This window comes from Trematomus bernacchii, unplaced genomic scaffold, assembly GCF_902827165.1.
Source record: "Trematomus bernacchii unplaced genomic scaffold, fTreBer1.1, whole genome shotgun sequence".
Lineage (NCBI taxonomy): Eukaryota > Metazoa > Chordata > Actinopteri > Perciformes > Nototheniidae > Trematomus > Trematomus bernacchii.
Genome location: NW_022987869.1, coordinates 6,657,008 through 6,679,981, shown reverse-complemented (window position 1 = coordinate 6,679,981; position 22,974 = coordinate 6,657,008). Strand labels below are relative to the sequence as shown.

General features: G+C 39.0%; 1 protein-coding gene across 1 annotated transcript; it reads left to right on the top strand.

The window, feature by feature from the left end:
- The first annotated feature begins 1,514 nt into the window (after window positions 1-1,514).
- LOC117469190 lies at window positions 1,515-16,351 on the top strand. The gene is made up of 5 exons (XM_034113572.1): window positions 1,515-1,576; window positions 2,469-2,614; window positions 2,743-2,808; window positions 14,652-15,426; window positions 16,216-16,351. Exons 2-5 carry the CDS (start codon window positions 2,554-2,556, stop codon window positions 16,268-16,270), a joined length of 957 nt encoding a protein of 318 aa, XP_033969463.1. The 5' UTR covers window positions 1,515-1,576; window positions 2,469-2,553; the 3' UTR covers window positions 16,271-16,351.
- The last annotated feature ends 6,623 nt before the right edge of the window (window positions 16,352-22,974 follow it).

The following is a 22,974-nucleotide window of genomic DNA, read 5'->3' as shown; positions in this document are numbered from 1 at the left end:
ATACAAATTACTGAGTTGGAGTCATTTGAATTACTTATATTGATAGAGCAATTTGGATTAAATGATGTTAAGTGCAAATAACACAATCCTACAACATAAATGGAACTAATTTGTGTTAAGTAATTACAACCTAACTGTGTTAGGTAAATCAGTGCAAACTTTAAGTAAATACAACATAATTGTGTTAAGTAAAAACAACAATTTAAGTAAATTCAACATAACTGTTAAGCAAATACAACATAACTGTATGATGTAGCATTTAATTAAGATGCTTTGGTAAGATTTACTTGAAGAGCAGGTCGACCAACTGGAAAAGTATCACCATTCAAAAGCTTTCTGATGCGGGTCTTGAAACAAAGCAGAGAAATTATGACCGTTAGTGGCCACAGGTGCGAAAGCTCTCTCCAGAGCTACTGCAAGCCGAATCTCGGGGACCGGAGAAAGTGGAGCAATATTCTCTCCACGCCAAAGAACAGCCTAGAACAACCTCAGCCTATACAAGTAACCACGTAAGCCATGCTACTGATGCTGGACAGTTTTTCAGTGGGTGCACAATAAACGGCAACATACACATTAATGTAAATAAATAGCCAAATAATGGATCAACGCTCTCTGTCTAATATGTTCGCTAGCTGTTGTTAGTGTTGTTGCATAGCAACCACCTCGCACTATGTTTCGTGCAGAAGGCAACAGAGGGACTATTTTATTTTGAACATCATTATTTACTAATAAAAACTATATAATAATGAGCATATACCACGGCCTGTCGTGAGCTATTGCTTAATTATACGTTGTTTCCTGCAAATGACGCGTTTATCCGCCCGGTACCGGGGGGATGGTGTGTAACAGGTTAATTAATGTACATTACCTCTTTCTGCCGGCTCATCCATGTCGAGAGTTGAAACCATTGGAATTGATGGATTGGTTTTACGCAGTTTACGCAAAGCTGTGAAAATGAAGTTCCTCTTCAGTTTCGACAGCAATCGTTCCTTCGCTTTCATCGAAAGTTCGCTATGTTGCTCCATGTGCCTGTCTAACCGAGTTCCAGTTGAAGTACACCAAGGCACCGGGCAAGCTAGAGTTCTTACATTTACTCTTCCATGTGACAGCCTCATCAAATACGACCTCTCTCTCCCATTAAGAACACCGTGAGTGCCTTTAAGATGCTGGCTTAAGGCTGTGTAGGATTTAGAGCAAATCGGACAAATATTATTAACCATGTTAGTGTCTAGTATATGTCTTCTCCTCCGTGACATCTGCAAATGACATCTAGCTTTACCGTAACTTTATAGATAGGATTCTGTCGCGTCATAGGTTCACAGCCGTTGGTGCAAAAACAAATTTACAATCCACATCGGGATTCTTTCATGATTTTTTAATGGAAGCAAGAAACCAGTCCCATTCATTCTCTATGGCACTGTTGAACCAGAGCCGATGTCATATATATTTGGCCGCTGCCGCGAGTGGCGCTGTGGCGCACTTTTGCCGCTCTCTTTCAGTGAATGAGAGACAGACTGCACAGCGACGTAAATGCATACATCTTTTTCAACTCTGGACATTACGACCAAATTATAAGGTAAGTTAAGTTATATTAACATGAATTAACAGAGAAGCGACATGTAATGTTATGTTATCTGGGCTTTGTCTGACGTGTTTTAGTTTAAATATAAAATAAAATACGCTATAAAGTGGTCCGTGTTTCCTACGTGTATCGAGTCTAACGGTACTTTGGGATGAATTACATTGTTAATGTAAAGTTAATTCAACTTAAGCCGCTTAAAGTTCATGTGGTAGGATTTCTGTGTGAGTTTATTGTGTTTTTGTTGACTTGGTGAGGCGCAATTACCGCGAGTTACTTGTGGCGAAATCCTCCGTGCGCGTTTACATTAATGTATATTTAAATATATAAATGAACGCTAACTACCATGTAAGATTACCATTAACTCCCGTATTATTTTCCAATAAACCGGGGTTAGATATACTAACCCATCACTGTTACAAAACACAGCGTGGGGACAAGTTAACAGCAGTTTACTTTTGGATAAAAAAGTATTATGTATATTCAGCTGTGCCGTTGCCCAGACGGGGTTAAATATACATAATAGATGCAGACACACACACACACACACACACACTGCTAAACACCAGAACTGTTGAAACCACATCCATAACATTCATCTACTACTTAGTAATTATTTATCTAATATATCATTCAGCCTTGGCTGAGCTCCCTTTGTTAGTTAAAAGGGTTTGACCCATGGGGGAGGGGTAATGGAAGTGTAAATAGTTTCAACAAACACACAGCTCCAGACATACAGGAACAAAGATCAACAATATCTGATCCAAAGTAAAATAGCACTACATATATCATAGCACAATGTGAATGTGCAGACAGTTAAAGTCTGCTCTATATTAGACCCCACCTGTGAACATCATTAACTCACTGATATATATTTTCTTCTTGACAGATAAAATGCAAAAATCTTTTGGCTATCCCTCCATGCAGCCCCTGCTCTTCCTGTAAAGAGACTTGTGCCCCTACCAAAGGAGCTGATGTTTCTGATGCCGGAACCATCCGCCCCAACACCAACAGAGACCAACATCACTGTTCCAGGTGTGTATATGTTTGACTCTTTGCACCTTGTACAGTTTGCTGACTACAGTGAAGATGCTAAGCGTCATACAACATTATTTCTTTATTTTACTGTTGATAATAATGACATGTTTTAATATTTTCTATAGTGGCTCCTGAGATTTCTGCAGAGCCCTGTCAACCGACACTGCATCCACCAGCTGCACCAACACAAAGTGAGTAATAATAACAATACATCACATTTTTGAGGCACCTTCAAGTGTTTGAATTGTTTCTCATTTGGATGTTCCTTGCTAGAAATCATATTTTCACAAAAATCACACACATACACACAATATCGTAATTATTTGCCATGTTGTTTTATTTATTGTCTGCCTAGGTCAGCCATTAACCCAGGCCATCACGGTCCCCCAGCTGTCCTCCTCCTCCTCCTCCTCCTCCTCCTCCTCCCCTCCTCCTCCTCCTTCCTCCCTCCTCCTCAGCTTCCTGCCTACAACCAGGATGTCAGTCAGTGGAACTGTTCGCCTCAGCAGAGGACCTGGATGAAGACGGAGCTGGAATCCATGGGGCTCTGGCCAGGCTCCGTTCCTGTACGCAACCCTCTGAAGATGGTGTCATTGTGGCGTCGCCCTCCCCAGCCAGAGCTGATTGACAGTGTTGATGATCTTCCCTGCGCCAAGTATTTTCAGCTCCATCCCTTTTTCATCTGGAAGCCAGAAAATGACAATTTGATGGGACGGCTGAGGAACAACTACACTCTGCCGTGTATTGACGGCTGTGCTCAGCCTCAAATTGCCTCTGCTGGTGTTGGTAGGCCTCGTGTGATTGTCGGCATCACCGGACAGTACTACTTGCTGTCTTCAAGGCTCTGCTGCAAAGTCTGCCGGAAGAGGTGGTATGCCGACAACCCATCCTGGCTGGAAAAGCTCCCCAAGAGGTTCACCAACCTGCTGCCAGCAGTACTGACTTACAAGAAAGCCATCTGTAAGTCGGTAGCATAATTCAGTCTAAAACATATCGTCAGTTTAAAGCTGTTTTATTGTGGAAAAGCCCGGAAGTTCTCAGGAAATCAATGCCAAGCTTTTATTCTGAAAAATCCTTTATCCGGTTAGCTTGTGACTAATGTTGCGTTTTCTGAATGTAAAGTGAAAATGACTTGGAGTGTTACACACAAACGTACGGACTTTAACACTACATCGATAGACGTTAAGATATTATTACTGCTGAATATTAAATGAAGGTCTAGTCGATCGTAGTGTTTACAGATACGTGAGAAGCTATGACGTCAGAGGGAATTTCCGTAAAATAAGAACTGTGCCGGAGCGGAACCACTAGGACTTCTAAACTAAGTATTACAGCTGTTTATAAGGTATTAAATAGAAAGTCATGACAGAGATAATGAGGAGAAAATGCTTAAGGAAGTAGGCAGAGAATATCAATGTCGAAATAATCTGTGCTCTCGCGATATCGAACCGGCAAATGAGTAGGGGGCCACCCACTATTTGCACAGCGGGGGACAACGAGACGTGGATAAAAAGGCAGGACGAAAGATAACGCACTCTCTTCCCTTCGCTGCAGCCTCCCTCAAGACAACACCGGCTTTGTCTCTCCATTCACCATGCTTGTTCTTTAACCACGTTACTTAATTAAACTACCCATTTGAACCTTTTCAGAGACTCCATTAGTCTCGTTATTTTAAGTTTCTTTCCTGGGAGCGAGAAGATCACAAATTATCAACATTTGGTGACCCTGACGTGATATCAACACTGGGAGAGAAATCGCTAGTTTCGACGGAGATTCTGCCAACCAAAAGACACACAAAGGGCCCATATGCGAACGGTAAGGAGAAGCCAGTTATATCAAATTCTTCAATAGCTTATATAGAACCATTTAGATTTGTGTGTTTTGCGGCGAGCAGGACATCCTGAGAACAGCTGTTAATTTAATGTTAAATATAAATTTAAACCAAACCACGTGGCGTTGTTTTACAGCAAGCAGGGTGAGTCTATTTTCCTTTCTTTGATTCATTAACCAACTGCATGTTTTTTTAAACCAACTGCATGATTATAATGTGTGTGTTTTCCAAGCCGGATATATTAATGTGCTTTTAAGCCGGTATTTATATAATCTTTTTTAAAAAAAAATAATTAAAAAAATAAATAAAAATAAAATAAAATTAATAAAAAATAAATAAATAGATCCCAGATATTGTTCGGATGACATAGGATATTTGTTATCAGGAGCGAAGGTACTATTCAGTAGATTAGTGATTCATCTTTGATACATTTAAGGACTATATCCAACTACTTATTATATTGTGTTTGACGACTTATAGATGGACTCTTGTCGTTTTGTATATTCTCAAGACAGATGGTATCTTCTTGACAGAGAAATAGATGGTATCTTTTCTCGTTATTAGCAAGTTAAAGATGGAATCTTCTTGTTAAAGAGAGTTGATGGCATCGTCTCGTTTTTAGTCTCAAGATCAGATGGAATCGTCTTGTTTCATTGTCCCAAATAAGTGAGATGGTCTCTTGTTTAATTGGTGATAAGAGTCTGTGGAAGTCTGAAGTATACTCTTTAATCATTGCGTGTGCATTACGGAAAGAAATGCGGCATTCGTGCGTTAGATAGACGATATTCTTTTAATAGTGTTTGACTGGCTTCCCATTTGGTCGCATAATAGCGTGAGAGTTGCCCAGACGACCATAGGCTAAATAGTTTTGATGGTCTCTAACTATTTTGTATTAACTTGTTTAAATTGTATAGCATATTGAGAGTGTCGTGCTGTTATACTGCTCTGAAGTTTAGCCTGGAATGAGGTCTCCTTGTTGAGATCAACACCTCCAGGATTTCAACGCATCAGAGACAGCCATTCTTCTTGCAAAAAACTCTTTGTTCTGCAGGTCAGCATTTGAAATCAGTTGCCATCTTGTTTTGACCTCATGTTGACAAACAATGACATGGCAGTCGCCATTCTGTGAAATGCTAATTCAGAGGACCAGTTGTTGTCTTTTTGAAATCCATTCAGTTTCACTCACATGAGGCTAATTCAATATTCATGACCTCCATAGTGTGTAGAAAAAATCATTCTTCTTGAGTCAAAGTTGGAATTAGATATTCCATTTTGCTGAATCAGGTTATCTATACCGTTGGAGTTTGGTTTTTGAAGAAAAAGATTATTGTATTTTCTAAAAAGCTCAAATCTGATTTTTGAAATATTAGTCCTTGCAAAGGAGTTTTACCTGCTTATGCTTATACTGTGCGATGTGGTTTGGCTGTTTTATGCTTTGTCGATTAATCCTAAAAATTGTGTGTGCTGATGGCTGTTTTATGCTTTGTCCATTAATCCTAAAAATTGTGATTGCAAGTGTATTCGCTGGTTTAAGTTTGACTGTTTAATCATAAAGTGAATTTCTTTCCCATATCAAAAGTAGTTTTTAAGAAAATAAGCTTCTTGTTAAAAAGAAGTCCGTTTCTAGAAAAATTTAAAAGGGGGGGAAACAAAGCTGAAAAATTACAACAGCGCACTCTGCTGGTTGTACAGAATTGTGCACAAGAAATAGGGGTAAAAGGACAAACGTATAAATACAACACCAATTGATTATAATTATGCTAAGGTTTACTTTCAAGTATTATAGATGAACGCGTACTTCATCACACATAGATAGAATCACAGGTGGTTCCTGATATTAAGATAAGAAACCTTACATAAGTCTTTCAACCTAGACTGTAGAATACCTAAACACCACACAATTGAAGTAAAAACATAGTTTATGACATTAGCATAATTTCATGCACTTTGGAATACACTATACACAGTAAAGCCAGATTTTTACGAGATTTCTATTTGCATATTTCAAAGCCAAGCCACTGTACAAGGTTTAAAAAAAAAAAAAAAAAAAAAAAAAAAAAAAAAAAAAAAAAAAAAATTATTAAAAAAAAAATTAAAAAAATAAACACTTTTTTGCATATTTTTATATTTCTTTATTAATCTTAAAAAAAAAAAAAAAAAATCCCAGATATTGAAGTTAGGTTCGGATGACATAGGATATTTGTTATCAGGAGCGAAGGTACTATTCAGAAGATTAGTGATTCACCTTTGATACATTTAATAACTATATCCAACTACTTAAGCAATATGTCGCCAAAATACACTAAGTTAGGAGCACCCGCAGAGCCAGGGTCAACTGCAGACATCAAGGCAAAGGTACATGTCAGATCAGATGCCACAACACATGCATCAGACAGACAAAAGAACTGGAAACAGATACAGGAATTGTTTGATCAATGGCAAACAAGAGGGTTGATTCCACCAGATGATCAACCTGGACCAACAAAAGCCCATAGAAGAGCAGTACTCGACTATGAACAGGAACAATGCCTACAACAGCTAAATGTATGGAGGGAAGCTGAACAAAGGTTTATAAGAGTTACAAGTCTAATACTCCATCTGGAATATGCCAGCCTATTGACAGACAGCATAAATGTGGTCCAAGTAGCAGACCTACCAGTGAGGGAAGACATAGCAGAAAAAACTAAAGACGCTCAAGTTATCCAAACTCCAAAGCTGTATCTAAGCCTGGCCGAAGTCCCTCCTCCCTCCCCAAATGTTGGATTTATAGAAGCATTGCAGTTCAATGGAGTCTCCACGGACAAAAGTGTCAAAGAATTGGAGTATGAAGTAAGAGTGCTAACCAGCAAATCCAAACAGCTGATGGAAGAGAACATACGATTAGAAGAAATCACAGAAGAAAGACGACGAGAAAGACAAACACAAAAGACAGAGCGGGAAGCGCTACAGATAAGACTTTTGAAGATGCAAGTAGCTGAGAAAGACATTGAGGCTTGTAGGAAGAAGACGAGGAGAAGGGAGGAGAAGCTTTCAGAGATAGCCATAGAACCAGAGAAGGCAGGGCGAACACCTCTAACAGTTCAAACTCAGGAAGAACCAGAGAATCAAATGCAGAACCAACAAAGCGGAGGAGGAAGTTTCAGAGGAAGACGTTTCCAGAATGGTGGCTGCTACACATGTGGTCAGACGTCACATTGGTCCAATGCATGTCCCACACAACTCCAGCAACAGCAAGCACCTGTGTATCTTCCTACCCAAGTACAGCCACAAGCACCACAGTATCTTCAACAGCAAACACCTGCATATCTGCCTACCCAAGTACAGCCACAAGCACCACAGTATCTTCAACAGCAAACACCTGCATATCTGCCTACCCAAGTACAGCCGCAAGCACAGGTATACCCTCCCATACAACGAAGGGGCAGAGGAGGACGTTTTCAATCAACAGAAAGAGGTTCCCAAAGTGAAGGATGCTTCAAATGTGGTCAGCTGACACATTGGTCCAGAGAGTGTCCGCAGAACATTGCATCAAACAACGGCCCTCCACAAAGTTACCCCAGGGGAGGTTTCCATGACTATAACAGAGGCAGGGGGTCTCAGGGATGGCAAAGAAGAATAGTATTTCCAAACATGAATGTGTTGAATGTTATTTAACAATAGTGAGTAGCATATTGCATTTAAATATAAATCATCCACAGATTAGTATAAGAAGATTAAAACATAGTAGAACATTTAGCAGACTATTTTTGTAATTATGAGAAGGAAAGAGATTACGAGTGATGTTGTTCCCCCACACAGAAAACTATTGTGCCCACACAGCTAGAGAGGTCAAGACAATGGTTTTCGCCCAAAAGATGAAGATGAAAGCCTAGTCCTCGCCCAAGACGGAGGGTCCTTACCAAGTCCTCCTGTTTAAATCGACTGCAGTTCAAGGGGCAGTACAGGCTACACCTGATGTGCAGCTGCTAAAAAAAAAAAAAAAAAACAGAAACTCGATTCTGCTGTGGTGAAGTCTGGCTACAAAGGGAGGTGTTTCAATAAGATCGCTTGTCTCAAACCAGTGAAGAAGTCAACAAGAACCCAGCAGAACTAGAGAGTGACTGTTAGCGGGAGAACAGTGACAGAGTGACAGAAACTGGCACAACATTTACCAGCCACCATAGATAGACCCCGTCAGAAGACCGGGGCTGTGTTTAAAGGGGAACTTCATTTATTAAGTTGAGGTATATATGGAGTCAGATTACATTCTCTCATAAACACATTTTTATAATAGGTCTGAAGTTTCTGATTTAAGGCCTGAGCTGCCAACTAAATAACATAACACTGAGCTTAGATGAAGAAGTTGTAGGGTTTTTTACAACAGTTTCAAGAATCAGTCTTCATTTATTTATGTTCAAGTTAATTTGTTGATTTATAAAGTAGTGCATAAAGCAATATCTATTTTTAAGTGAGGGACATCAGCCCTTCATGTTCTTCTGCGTGCAACCCTCTGTGAGAGTAGTTCGTATTTCCCACTAGTTTAAAGACATATTATTCTGTCATGATTTGTTTGTTTAACAGTGTCAGCCAATCTCTAATACTAGAGCTATTAAGACGTATTAGCAACACCAGTGTGGTTTTTTTCGCAGCAACACTGATACATAGTACCATGACAAAAGCCATTATTGAACTAACAAGAAGTAAACTATATTGTTGTACTAATGACAGATTTTTAGTCAATGTGCATTTATACCATTGGAAGACGATACATCACACAACATCTTTGTACGCCTTGTGGGTACACAGAGGATTTATATGTGTTTGCTACGACGTTATGGGTTTTCCATGTCCTATTCATAATAGAGTAATCATTGCGATATTAATTGAGCATTTTATGCTCAAAGGAGGGAAGGTCATGATTAGTCAGATAATGGATTTCGGTAACGTTGTAGTTGATAAATACTAACATGCTGTCAACAATAGGTCGCATAACAACAAAAGGTATACCAAAGCTTGGGCCTCCTCCAAGGAGGGAGTGGTCCAGTTTTAGATATTAGACAAATAGAAGTGGATGAATATGTCAGAGCTCTGAGTAATATTTTCCAAGTTTTTGTCTACACAGGCTAGGAAAGACTGCACAGATACCAGACGAGACATCAGAAGAGACTCCTGTTCGGCCAGGTGATTGGGTGAGGGTGAAAGTTCCCAAAACACAGTGGGCTGATCCCCGGTGGTCGGAACCGTGACAAGTTGTAAAGAACTTCCCACGCGCTCCGGTTTAAAGGTAAAGAAAAAGGAGCAAATTAACACCACCTCACACATTGTCACCCTTCACTGGCAACTTCCAGAGAAGTTATTGGAAACTAGGACTGATTTGGCAGAGCTGGAACAAAACAATAAATAGAAATACGATTAAGATCAACAGCTCAAGAGACGAATTGTCTTTAGATTTTTATAGATTGTACACTAAAGTGAAAACCTATTTTGTTTTTTCACCTGAAAAAGAGTCAAATGTTTTGTTTCCATTTTCGTATACGTTATTTTTGTACTCATTTACATTTTATAACTGACACAACCATGGATAAAATGTCAAGAACAAAGCCAAAGCAATTATGGGGTCCCCTAGGGATAAGAGTCAGAATAGCATTGTTGATTGTGCTCATTACACTTGGCACCTTTCTGGTTGGATGGGGAGTACAATATCATGAAAGACATGGATCCATTAGTTCACTCGTAGAAAATGCCCACATCACTAACAAAACACCAGCTGTGTTTCAGAGACTTTCACTTATCCCCAGAGCCAAAAGATCAGTTGAGCAACAAGAGGAGGAGTTAGAAATACTCGTTCCCAAAGATGAGGTTACAATCAAGATCATTCACCCCCCCTATATGCAGTTCTTGTATCAAATGATGAGATGGGTTTAAGTGATCGGAATATTTAAGTGATGGGAATTTACAATTTAGGGGAATCTCCAAATACACTGGATCCATGTTTTAGTCTGTACCAGAAACACCCCCGTTAAGACTATGGACAACCGACTGGTGACCTGAGCAAAATTATTGAAAAGTTATTACAGTAGAAACAGGGTACTAACCCACGAGGACAACTGTATGTACAAACTCTATGAACAAAATTCCCCAACAGATTGTGGCGACTGTGCACAGATGTATCCAGTCACAAAAGTTACTATTGTTCTAAGTAATAGTGAGATTTAACATATTGGAGAATATATGGAGACGTCCTTTTATAGTGTGTGAAACATGTGGTGCTTGAAACATGTAAGTATTTCAATTTATAGAAGAAAATGGTTTCCTGAAAGAGTTATTTGGAGTAGATGTGTTACAGTGGGAGAAAAAACAATGTTTAGAGATATAGTACATTTATTAGTAGACATTAATTGTGTTTAGATGGCATTTAACATTTAAAACAGATAGTATGATTAGAAGATAGAGTGGAGAAGGTTAGATTTACTTTACCTCAGTGTGTTAGAATTTCCATAGGTAATGCGTCCCGAGACCTGGACTCTCTCTCTCTCTCTCTGCCTGTCAGACTGCTACGACCCCTATCAGACAAAAGACCTCACTACAGGAGACTCCTCCTCCTCCTCCTCCTCCTCCATCGAACAGACAGAGAACCAGAGCTGAACCAACAACGACAAGACTGCATCCAGAACCTTCTCCACCTGCGGCATCCAGAACCAGAACAGCATGCTGACATAAAGAGGCATACTCTCATCAGTCCCTAACCCAGGACATGAAGTTCCAAGCTGAGCCACGAGATTTGGCACAAGAGCAGAGTGTGGGACATGAAAGCAGAATACGCCCTCCATACAACAGCGAAGAGACTGTAAAGAAGGAGATGAAATGTAAAGCAGTTGGGCCACTGAAAAGAGTACCAGCGAAAGGATTTAAGAGCTGATGGACTGAGGAGAAGACGGAACCAGAGGAGTTGGCATGGTCTAACAGAATGTGAGGGGGTCGTGGCTTGAGACAACAAGAGGAGGAGAAAAGGAAAACGGGAGTGAGTGAGTTTATACATAAACACACTTATTCACAAACAAACTTGAATTGACTTGATAAATACGTAAAGACAAAAAGATTTATTAGCCATGAATTAATAAATTGGTAAATTAAAATAGTAATAAAGAGGAAACTGTTAAAGTAAAATGAGGAAATAATCCTAAAACACACTGAGGGTACTGTGAGATAAAGGGGTAGACATGATGGAAATATTCACCGCACTTTACACTTTAAGCAGTGAGTGTTGTGGGACTTAGGAGTAGAACATATTTTTCAATCTTTCCATCATGTAAACGAATTATTCCCTAAAAGATTTTATTCATGGGTGAATTTGGTAGAGATCTAATGTGTTACAATATTGATCTACAGCTAAAGGGATAGTTTTAGTGACCACTCTATAAGAGCAGACAAATCTGTGTTAGTTGGACAATGTTAAAGGGAGAGCTAATACCAAGCCAAATATAGTATCCCAATCTAAAGTATTGTTTTCGCCATTGTAGCATAGTTATTACCATAGGAGAACTGTTAAGGTGGAAATAACATTTGTTTGTCCAAGATGTAGAGTTTTAAAGGACACTGGGCAAAGAGCGATTGCAAATTTAATTTTGGAAAAAGCAATATAATTGGGAGTAATACTTGCGGGGCCTTGGATCACTCATTGCAATGATGCATATTTTTGACAACCCATATCGTTTAGAGAGAAGGGGTCACTCAACCCACCCAGCAGTTGTTTTAAATCTTACTTGTAGCTTCACAGGGAGCGCACGGCACCAAATTATGAGTTTAAAAGACAAGCGCCACCACCTCCTGATGGTCATCCATTTAATCAGGGATGACCTGAAATTTAGAGATGTTATTTAAAGTAGAAACATATCCGCCATAAGTGAAAATTCCTAAATTGAACTACAAACCATGGATGAAATAACTACTGTTTTTAAAATCCTTGATAGAGGAGGGAGTAACTGTTACATGCTCGGACACCCAAGGTTCCACACACTGTTAAAGGGGTTAGCATAGTTCTTTAAACAGACTAGAATTGAAGATAAATTAGTGAAATGAGTTATTGATATTCCACCGGTTTTCACACCATTTAAGGAACTTTATCACTGCATTAGAACGGACCACCCAAAGGTACTGAAGTAGGAACCATAAGTGATGAAATTCTCCAATTGTTGTAACTGACCAAAATCTTCTCCCAGAAATGACTGTCTGAAATGCCGTATCCCAGAGTAGATGTTTGATGGTATCATGGAACTAAACCCTTGTATGCAGTCTTGCTACAGGATTAGACTGGGACCTGTGCACTTGTACAGCCAGTGATGTTTTATATGCAGTACCAATGACAGTGGGGCAGTTAATCAACATGGCGAAACGCCCCAAAACCAGTAGGGCTAAGAGACCAGTCAAAGGAGGGAGTTTAGGCTCGACAGTGTACAAGGATAGCATAGGGGTGCCCAGGGGAGTGCTAGATGTTGGAGTTGCATTCCATGTACCCGCACCCTAACGTACCGATTGATCACCACGGCCTTTTCTAGAGAACATATTACTTTCATACTTTAAAAAGTATGAAAGGGGGGAGGGTAAATTTCTCATAAGGGAACAGTTTCAATTGCTAGCAGAACAAGACGACTCAACCCATATACAGATATTGATGAAAATGAAGACAGTGTGTAAATGATGTTAAATGATATGGATGATAAATGATGAGATTGTTCAAAGAATGTCCAAATCATGTGATATTTCAAATGATGAAATATATTTCAAATGATGAAATCATTAGAATGAAGAACCAGCTACAAAGTGGTATTACTTTGCACTATTCAAAAAAGGTTTCTAACTTTTATGTTTTATACTGTTATTAGTGATGTGATTTTTAAATAGTATGTTTTTATACTTTGTAAAACAAGTGCCTTAACACTGAATGTGGTATGGGAACGGTTTCTGTGAAAGGAGAGAGTAAGAAATGTTCTAATACCACAAGTTGCTGCTATTTTAAAAAGTGATATTGAATGTTAAAACTAAAAGTTATGCACAAGGGAAAACTTTTACACCAGAAGACCAACCAATGTATTGTTTGTATTTTTGATGACGGTTATTTGAACCATTCCATTTTGATAGTATGTTTTTGATATGAGTTATGTACTATGCAAAGTTCAGATGAAGAACTCATTGATTTCAGTATTGTGTTCACACCTTAAAAGGTGTGAAAGGAGGGATTGTTAGAAATTAAAATTCAATGTTTTATGGCATGATTTAGTCTAAAACATACCGTCAGTTTAAAAGCAGTCAGATGAAGAACTTATTACTTTTAGTATTGTGTTCACACCTTAAATGGTGTGAAAGGAGGGATTGTTAGAAATTAAAATCAATGTTAAACAGCATAATTCAGTCTAAAACATATCGTCAGTTTAAAGCTGTTTTATTGTGGAAAAGCCCGGAAGTTCTCAGGAAATCAATGCCAAGCTTTTATTCTGAAAAATCCTTTATCCGGTTAGCTTGTGACTAATGTTGCGTTTTCTGAATGTAAAGTGAAAATGACTTGGAGTGTTACACACAAACGTACGGACTTTAACACTACATCGATAGACGTTAAGATATTATTACTGCTGAATATTAAATGAAGGTCTAGTCGATCGTAGTGTTTACAGATACGTGAGAAGCTATGACGTCAGAGGGAATTTCCGTAAAATAAGAACTGTGCCGGAGCGGAACCACTAGGACTTCTAAACTAAGTATTACAGCTGTTTATAAGGTATTAAATAGAAAGTCATGACAGAGATAATGAGGAGAAAATGCTTAAGGAAGTAGGCAGAGAATATCAATGTCGAAATCATCTGTGCTCTCGCGATATCGAACCGGCAAATGAGTAGGGGGCCACCCACTATTTGCACAGCGGGGGACAACGAGACGTGGATAAAAAGGCAGGACGAAAGATAACGCACTCTCTTCCCTTCGCTGCAGCCTCCCTCAAGACAACACCGGCTTTGTCTCTCCATTCACCATGCTTGTTCTTTAACCACGTTACTTAATTAAACTACCCATTTGAACCTTTTCAGAGACTCCATTAGTCTCGTTATTTTAAGTTTCTTTCCTGGGAGCGAGAAGATCACAAATTATCAACACTAGAAATCATTTTTCACAAAATCACACACACACACAATATCGTAATTATTTGCCATGTGTTTTTATTTATTGTCTGCCTAGGTCAGCCATTACCCAGGCCATCAACGGTCCCCAGCTGTCCTCCTCCTCCTCCTCCTCCTCCTCCTCCTCCTCCTCCTCCTCAGCTTCCTGCCTACAACCAGGATGTCAGTCAGTGGAACTGTTCGCCTCAGCAGAGGACCTGGATGAAGACGGAGCTGGAATCCATGGGGCTCTGGCCAGGCTCCGTTCCTGTACGCAACCCTCTGAAGATGGTGTCATTGTGGCGTCGCCCTCCCCAGCCAGAGCTGATTGACAGTGTTGATGATCTTCCCTGCGCCAAGTATTTTCAGCTCCATCCCTTTTTCATCTGGAAGCCAGAAAATGACAATTTGATGGGACGGCTGAGGAACAACTACACTCTGCCGTGTATTGACGGCTGTGCTCAGCCTCAAATTGCCTCTGCTGGTGTTGGTAGGCCTCGTGTGATTGTCGGCATCACCGGACAGTACTACTTGCTGTCTTCAAGGCTCTGCTGCAAAGTCTGCCGGAAGAGGTGGTATGCCGACAACCCATCCTGGCTGGAAAAGCTCCCCAAGAGGTTCACCAACCTGCTGCCAGCAGTACTGACTTACAAGAAAGCCATCTGTAAGTCGGTACTGGACGAGCTCAGGCGCACCGGTAAGTCACCCACTGATATGGCAAAGCAGATCACGGAGATGATGCACCTGAAATATGAACGGGCTGACCTGGCGTACCTCCTCAGCTGTAAGAACATCATGGATGGTGAGGAAGGAAAGTACGACCAGAAGACAATTACCCAGTTCCTTCTGCAATTGTCTCCCTTTGGAGAGTGTTAGAAATTAAAATCAATGTTAAACAGCATAATTCAGTCTAAAACATATCGTCAGTTTAAAGCTGTTTTATTGTGGAAAAGCCCGGAAGTTCTCAGGAAATCAATGCCAAGCTTTTATTCTGAAAAATCCTTTATCCGGTTAGCTTGTGACTAATGTTGCGTTTTCTGAATGTAAAGTGAAAATGACTTGGAGTGTTACACACAAACGTACGGACTTTAACACTACATCGATAGACGTTAAGATATTATTACTGCTGAATATTAAATGAAGGTCTAGTTGATCGTAGTGTTTACAGATACGTGAGAAGCTATGACGTCAGAGGGAATTTCCGTAAAATAAGAACTGTGCCGGAGCGGAACCACTAGGACTTCTAAACTAAGTATTACAGCTGTTTATAAGGTATTAAATAGAAAGTCATCACAGAGATAAGGAGGAGAAAAGGCTTAAGGAAGTAGGCAGAGAATATCAATGTCGAAATCATCTGTGCTCTCGCGATATCGAACCGGCAAATGAGTAGGGGGCCACCCACTATTTGCACAGCGGGGGACAACGAGACGTGGATAAAAAGGCAGGACGAAAGATAACTCAGTCTCTTCCCTTCGCTGCAGCCTCCCTCAAGACAACGCCGGCTTTGTCTCTCCATTCACCATGCTTGTTCTTTAACCACGTTACTTAATTAAACTACCCATTTGAACCTTTTCAGAGACTCCATTAGTCTCGTTATTTTAAGTTTCTTTCCTGGGAGCGAGAAGATCACAAATTATCAACAAGAGTATGGGGACTCTGATGGCTGGAACGGGATCTCTGTGTCTGCACACTACCTGACAGACTGCCTCCTGTGTGTCTGTTAATGCCAAATTGTCATCCTTTCTGTTGTTTATAATAAAGATGTTTTCTTGATTCATATCTACATGTCTCATTCATAAGTAAATGATTTATACTACATGGTCCATATCTTAAATATAAATAATACCTTCTGAGTTTTTCTTTATATTTAAATAAATATAAACACAATAACAGTTACTATAACACATTAGGATAAGATGTTTTCTTGATTAATATATACATGTCTCATTCATAAGTAAATGATTTATACTACATGGTCCATATCTTAAATATAAATAATACCTTCTGAGTTTTTCTTTTGAAGGTAATAAATAAATATAAACACAATAACAGTTACTATAACACATTAGGATTCACATTTCTTGATTCATAGATAGCTCTTTATCTTTGATAATGTATCACAGACTTTGCCCCAACCGGGTGTCGAACCTGCGAACAGAAGAAATCTCAGCTGGCTAAGACGGCGGTTCACAGCTTCAGTAATGCTGCAATTTTATTGGCTGTCCTAAGCACGTCTCGCATTGGCTGTCACTCTATGCCACCTAAGCACGTCTCGCATTGGCTGTCACTCTATGCCACCTAAGCACGTCTTGCCCCCGCGGGGGGGGCGTGAAAAGTGATGTTTAAAACTCAGTTAATGGGGCTCATTCACTGGCGCTTCCACAAACAACAACCAACATAATTGTTACATTAATAGATAGATAGATAGATCGTACTTTATTGATCCCAAATTGGGAAATTGTTTTTGTTACAGCAGCATAAAAGGCATTTTACAATAAAACAAAATATACAAGAATAGAAATAAAATAAAATAAAATATAAAATAAAATATAAAATATACATGTCAAAATACAAAATAGAAAATATACATACAGATATTATATATATATATACAAATATATATATATTCAAAATATATGGAATTATGGAGTATTAAATATGAAACAGATTATGTGTGAGTAAAATGTACAAGGTGGTTTTATTTCTAGAGAAACTATGGAGCAGAGAGTTCTCTTCCAGCCAGAGGTGATTTGTTGTACAGAGTTATTGCAGTGGGCAGGAATGTTTTCCAGTATCTGTCCTTGTGACAGGGGAGCTGCAGCAGTCTGTTGGAGAAGGAGCTCCGTTGACTGTCCAGCTGCAGGTGGAGAGGATGGGTGGGGTTATCCATGATGGACAACAGCCTGTTCAGTGTCCTCCTCTCCACCACAGCTTCAAAGGGTTCCAGCTTGATGCCGATGACTGACCCAGCTTTCCTGATCAGTTTATTGATCCTGCAGGTGTCACCGGCTCTGATGCTGCCCCCCCAGCAGACCGCAGCAAAGAAGAGTGCACTAGCCACAACAGACTGATAGAAGATCTCCAGCATCTTACTGCATACGTTGAAGGATCTCAGCTTCCTCAGAAAATAGAGTCTGCTCATCCCCTTCTTGTACACAGCGTCAGTGTTGATCCTCCAGTTCAGCCCATTGTCTAAGTGCACTCCCAGGTACTTGTAGACCTCCACAACTGCCACATCCTCTCCCAGAATGCACAGGGGCAGAGGAGGAGATGTCCTCTTCCTCCTGAAATCAATGACCATCTCTCTGGTCTTGGCCACATTCAAAAGCAGATGATTTCTTCCAGTCCACTCAACAAAATCACCCACCAGCGCTCTGTACTCCTCCTCCCGTCCATCCCTTATACACCCTACCACTGCAGAGTCATCCGAAAACTTCTGCAGGTGGCATGACTCTGAGTTGTATAGAAAGTCAGAGGTGTATAAGGTGAACAGGAAAGGAGACAGCACAGTCCCCTGTGGGGCTCCAATACTACCAACCACCACATCAGACAGCACACTGCCCAGCCGGACGTACTGTGGTCTGTCCGTGAGGTAGTTGGTAATCCAGGAGATGGTGGACGAGTTTACCCTCATAGCCTGCAGCTTGTCACTCAGTAGCCGAGGCTGGATCGTGTTGAATGCATTAAAATGAAGTAGCCTACATTATTCAAGTTTACATTAACTTTGGATAATAACACGAGAGAAATGAGCGGAAGCGCTCTCTTTTCCTCTCTCCCCCCCTCTCTCTCTCTCTGCTATTTGTGTTTATTGTTTTAATCACACAGCGTTAAAAACAAATAAACAGACATTAACTGTACATTAACAGACAACAAAAACTGGGATACAATTTAAATAAAAGATGCTTATAGATTTCATTTCAATATTAAGTTCAATATGAGACGGGGACGGAACGTGTCCAGACGTGTCTCTGCTCCCATAAGGCAGCCGCCCCCCCTGTGTGTGTGTGTGTGTGTGTGTGTGTGTGTGTGTGTGTGTGTGTGTGTGTGTGTGTGTGTGTGTGTGTGTGTGTGTGTGCGTGCGTGCGTGCGTGCGTGCATAACGTTGAGTGATGATCGGTCATAATGTAAATCGTTTACAGTGAAATGCGCAGCATAGCCATAATCTCGCAGCCCTACAAATGAACTGAGATTTCCACACAAATATTCTTTAGCAAGTGTGCAGAGCAATTTTGATTTAAAATAGCAATGTGAAGGTTGGATATGTGTATACATTTGTGTGTGTGTACATTAATAATTTAAGATATAAATGAATTCCAATTTATTTGTAGTACTTTGTATTGTGTCATTTGGTGGCATCAATGTGTGCATTTGATACAGATAATGGAGCAGTTCATTTAGTGCCTCATACAACATTGAAGCTGTGTTATACTTCAAAACTGAACAATTAAATACTATAGAGATCATACATGTATGAAGCACACATACAAAACATGTGGAATTAAAATACATGTTAGCTTTACATGTCAAAAGTAAAGTGTCAAACCAAATCCTTACCTAACAATTTCATCCTTGGTTGCAGTCCTACACACACACACACACACACACACACACACACACACACACACACACACACAATAATATGTTCAAATTAATGTACAATACAATGTAATATTTGAAAGGCGTAAATTATTACATTTTCATTGCACAAGATCATAATGTATAACTCCAGAGAGATATTGGTTGGAGGATTCGAAAAAGAAATTTTAAAACGACCATCTTCAAGGTCTACAAGGTTAACATAATTGTGTGTGTGAGGAAGGGTCAAATGCAGGCAGAAACACCCATCTGAATAAAGGCCTTTTTCACATGTCCCTGTGAAGCTGACAGGAGATAACTGAACAAAGAACAGGTAACCCTGGACTACTGGTGACCTGAAAACTCTTTAAAATACAAAAGGGAAGCTTTGAAGTTTTTGGGGACGAATCATAACAGGAGCAGAGAGTCAAGTTGAGGAGGAGCAGAGGAAGAAGCAGGAACAATAGCACGGAGATATGATTTGGAATGAAGGCATAGGCTTCAAAGGGAGATAGACACCTTCTTCAATTTTGTTAGCCCCCTGCAACATTGGTTGATCCCATGGGGAATTTCACAAGCTACCCAGCATTATATAAAGTCAATCTCAATCTTTATTTATTTATAAAGCACATTTAAAACAACCTTCAGTTGACCAAAGTGCTGTACAGGCAATATATATTAAATAACACAATGGGAGTACAATAATAAAACAATAATTAAAAACATGATAAAAAGCCCAAAACAGATGAACCAGACTTATGAATTTTATAACAAATTATACAAATCTCAATCTGATGACTCACAAGATGAACTGTATGTGTATTTGGCTTACATAACAGTTAAAGTTTACAGCCTAAAAAACATGGAGCATTTATTCCCCTTTTATTCATTTGTAAGTCAATTTGTAAGTTGCAAGTTGTTGATACATTGATGAAAGAGGGGACTTGAATACAGATTTAAGACATATCCGTTTTGGAGCATGTAATAAGCATGTTTTGTCTTGACTATATGACAACACTATTCTGATAAAAATAATATAGTATTTATATTATTGAATCGATTATGATATTTATTATTAGTAAAAGTACTTTATTGTTGGTAGTTTTTAATTGAAATGGATATTTAGAACTAAGAAACATAAAGTACTTTGAATACATTTCAATGTAAAATTGATTCCATTAATATTTCGGATCATGCAAGAGTTCATTTAACTTCTGTTTATTCTCCGCGGTGGGGGCCGAGGGATCCGGGGAGAGTTTTTCTCCGCTCAACGTGTGTTAAAGTTTAAATCTTCCGGACAAAATTATAAAAGTGCCGGTCAAAGGTGTTCTTTGTTATTTATTGAGCTTTAAAACAAATGAATAACGACGACATAATGATATATTTAATAATAAAATACACGGAGGCTGTCTCTTTTTCCTCTCTTCTGACAGCGTCAGTGTCTGTCTCATGCAGCAGCTGATCCAGTAATGATGACTCGACAGTACAAATAAACATATTTATAAGTAGTTTAGGTAGTTTGAGAGGTAATTAAAATAGCTAAGGGTTATGATCTGACTTGAAGAGATAAAGATAAATAATCTGAATTCAGTGTGCAGTGTACTTTTGCGGGCGGGGGTGAGCAGCAGAGGTGGGGAGAGGCGGGGCTATTGCGTCGTCATTATCAGAAACGGATGCCAGAGCTATATTATTGCTATATTGTAATTGAACCGCTTGCGTCATGTGTGCGAGACAACATGGGTATTAAAGGAGTGAAGATTAACGATGAACACAACATGTCTCTGCATGCTGACGATATCATTCTTTACTTAACAGACCCAGAAAATTCAGTACCACATCTGCACGACACAATAGAGCAATTTGGAAGATACTCTGGATATAAAATTAATTTTAAGAAATCTAATGCTTGTTTCTGACATATGACGCCAACAGCAAATGTGGAAAAGTCTTGTTCTTTTAATTTGTCACCAGGTGGCTTTAAATACTTTGGAATAAATATAACACCACACCTGGATAACCATAGACTGTGTATATATATATATATATATATATATATATATATATAAACGGTAGAACACATTCTTTCATCATATTGAGCAATTATTGTTTTAGAGGTTTTAATTTGTTTAAATAACAAAAAGGAAGCTTTTAAGTTTGGGGACAAATCACAGCAGGAGCTGAGAAACAAGTTGAGGCGGGGCAGAGATTCCCACAGGAAGAAGCAGGGTGTTTGAATGAAGGCATAGGCTTCAAAGGGAGGGACAGACACCTTCTTCAAAATGTTTTGCTCTCCGCCCGCTGCTGTCTTCAAAGCTCACCTCCATTCTGGCCCCCTGCAACATTGGTTCTCATAGGTTAAGATTACATTGTAATGATCCCATGGTGAATTTCACAAGCTACCCAGCATTATACAAAGTCAATCTCAATCTTTATTTATTTATAAATAACTTTTCAACACACTTTTACCCACGTTTTGAGCACTATTTCCTCAATCTCAATCTCAATCTTTATTTATTTATATAACACATTTAAAACAATCACTCCCATTAGCTCTTTCAAATTGTCACCGGAACAAAAAATATTAGTGTCACCTGCAAATAAAATAAATTTCAATATATTTGATACTCTGCAAATGTCGTTGATGTATATTATGAACAGCTTTGGACCCAACACGGACCCCTGAGGTACTCCACAAGTTATGTTCATGTATTCTGATTTATGTTCACCAATTTCAACAAATTGTTGTCTGTTGCTTAAATAATCTGTCAGCCAGTCTAATCCCACCCCTCTGATGCCATACCGTTCCAGTTTTGTCAGTAAAATATTGTGATCTATGGTGTCAAATGCTTTTTGTAAGTCTATAAATATTCCCACTGCTTGTTTTTTATTGTCCATGCAGTTTGCTATTTCCTCACTTAATTCCATTAGTGCCATAGATGTTGATCTATCTTTCCTGAATCCATATTGACTGTCGTCCAAAAGCTGATGTGTTTCCATGAAATTGTCAAGTCTTTTTGTAAAAAGCTTTTCAAGGATCTTGGAAAACTGAGAGAGCAATGAAACAGGTCTGTAATTTGTGTCATGGTGTTTATCCCCAGTTTTATATAATGGTATAACTTTTGCTATTTTCATTTTATTTGGGAATTTACCAGATTGAAAAGACAAGTTAAAGAGATGAGTCAATGGTTCTGCAATTTCTTCAATAATGTCTTTTACTATAATCATATCAATATTATTCCAATCGGTCGAGGATTTGCTTTTACATTTTCGCACAGTATCTATGATTTATTTTTCTTCGACTGGTGTGAGGAAGAAAGAGCTATTATTTTCATTCCAGAGGTCCGTATCTTCCCCTTTAGTTGTTTCTACGGTTTTAATTTTTTCTGCCAGATCTGGCCCCACATTTACAAAGAATTCATTAAAACCATTAACCACATCTGTATTATTAATAACATTATGTTTGTCCACAAAAAACTCAGGGTAACCTGAACTTTTTGCTCCATTTCTAATGACACTATTTAATACTTTCCATAAACCTTTCATATTATTCTTATTATTCTCTAATATTTTATTATAGTATTCTTTTTTACATATCCGTATAATATGGGTTAATTTTTTCTTATATCTTTTATATTTATTTTCTGCTTCTGAAGTTCTATATTTTATGAATTGTCTATATAGTGTATTTTTCTTTTTGCATGCATTTTTTAGGCCATTAGTGATCCATGCACTGTGAGTTTGTTTGTGTCTCTCTCTCTCTCTGCATTGCTTCACAGGACAGTTTTTGTCATAAAGTGATTTAAAAATGTTTAGAAATTCATCATAGG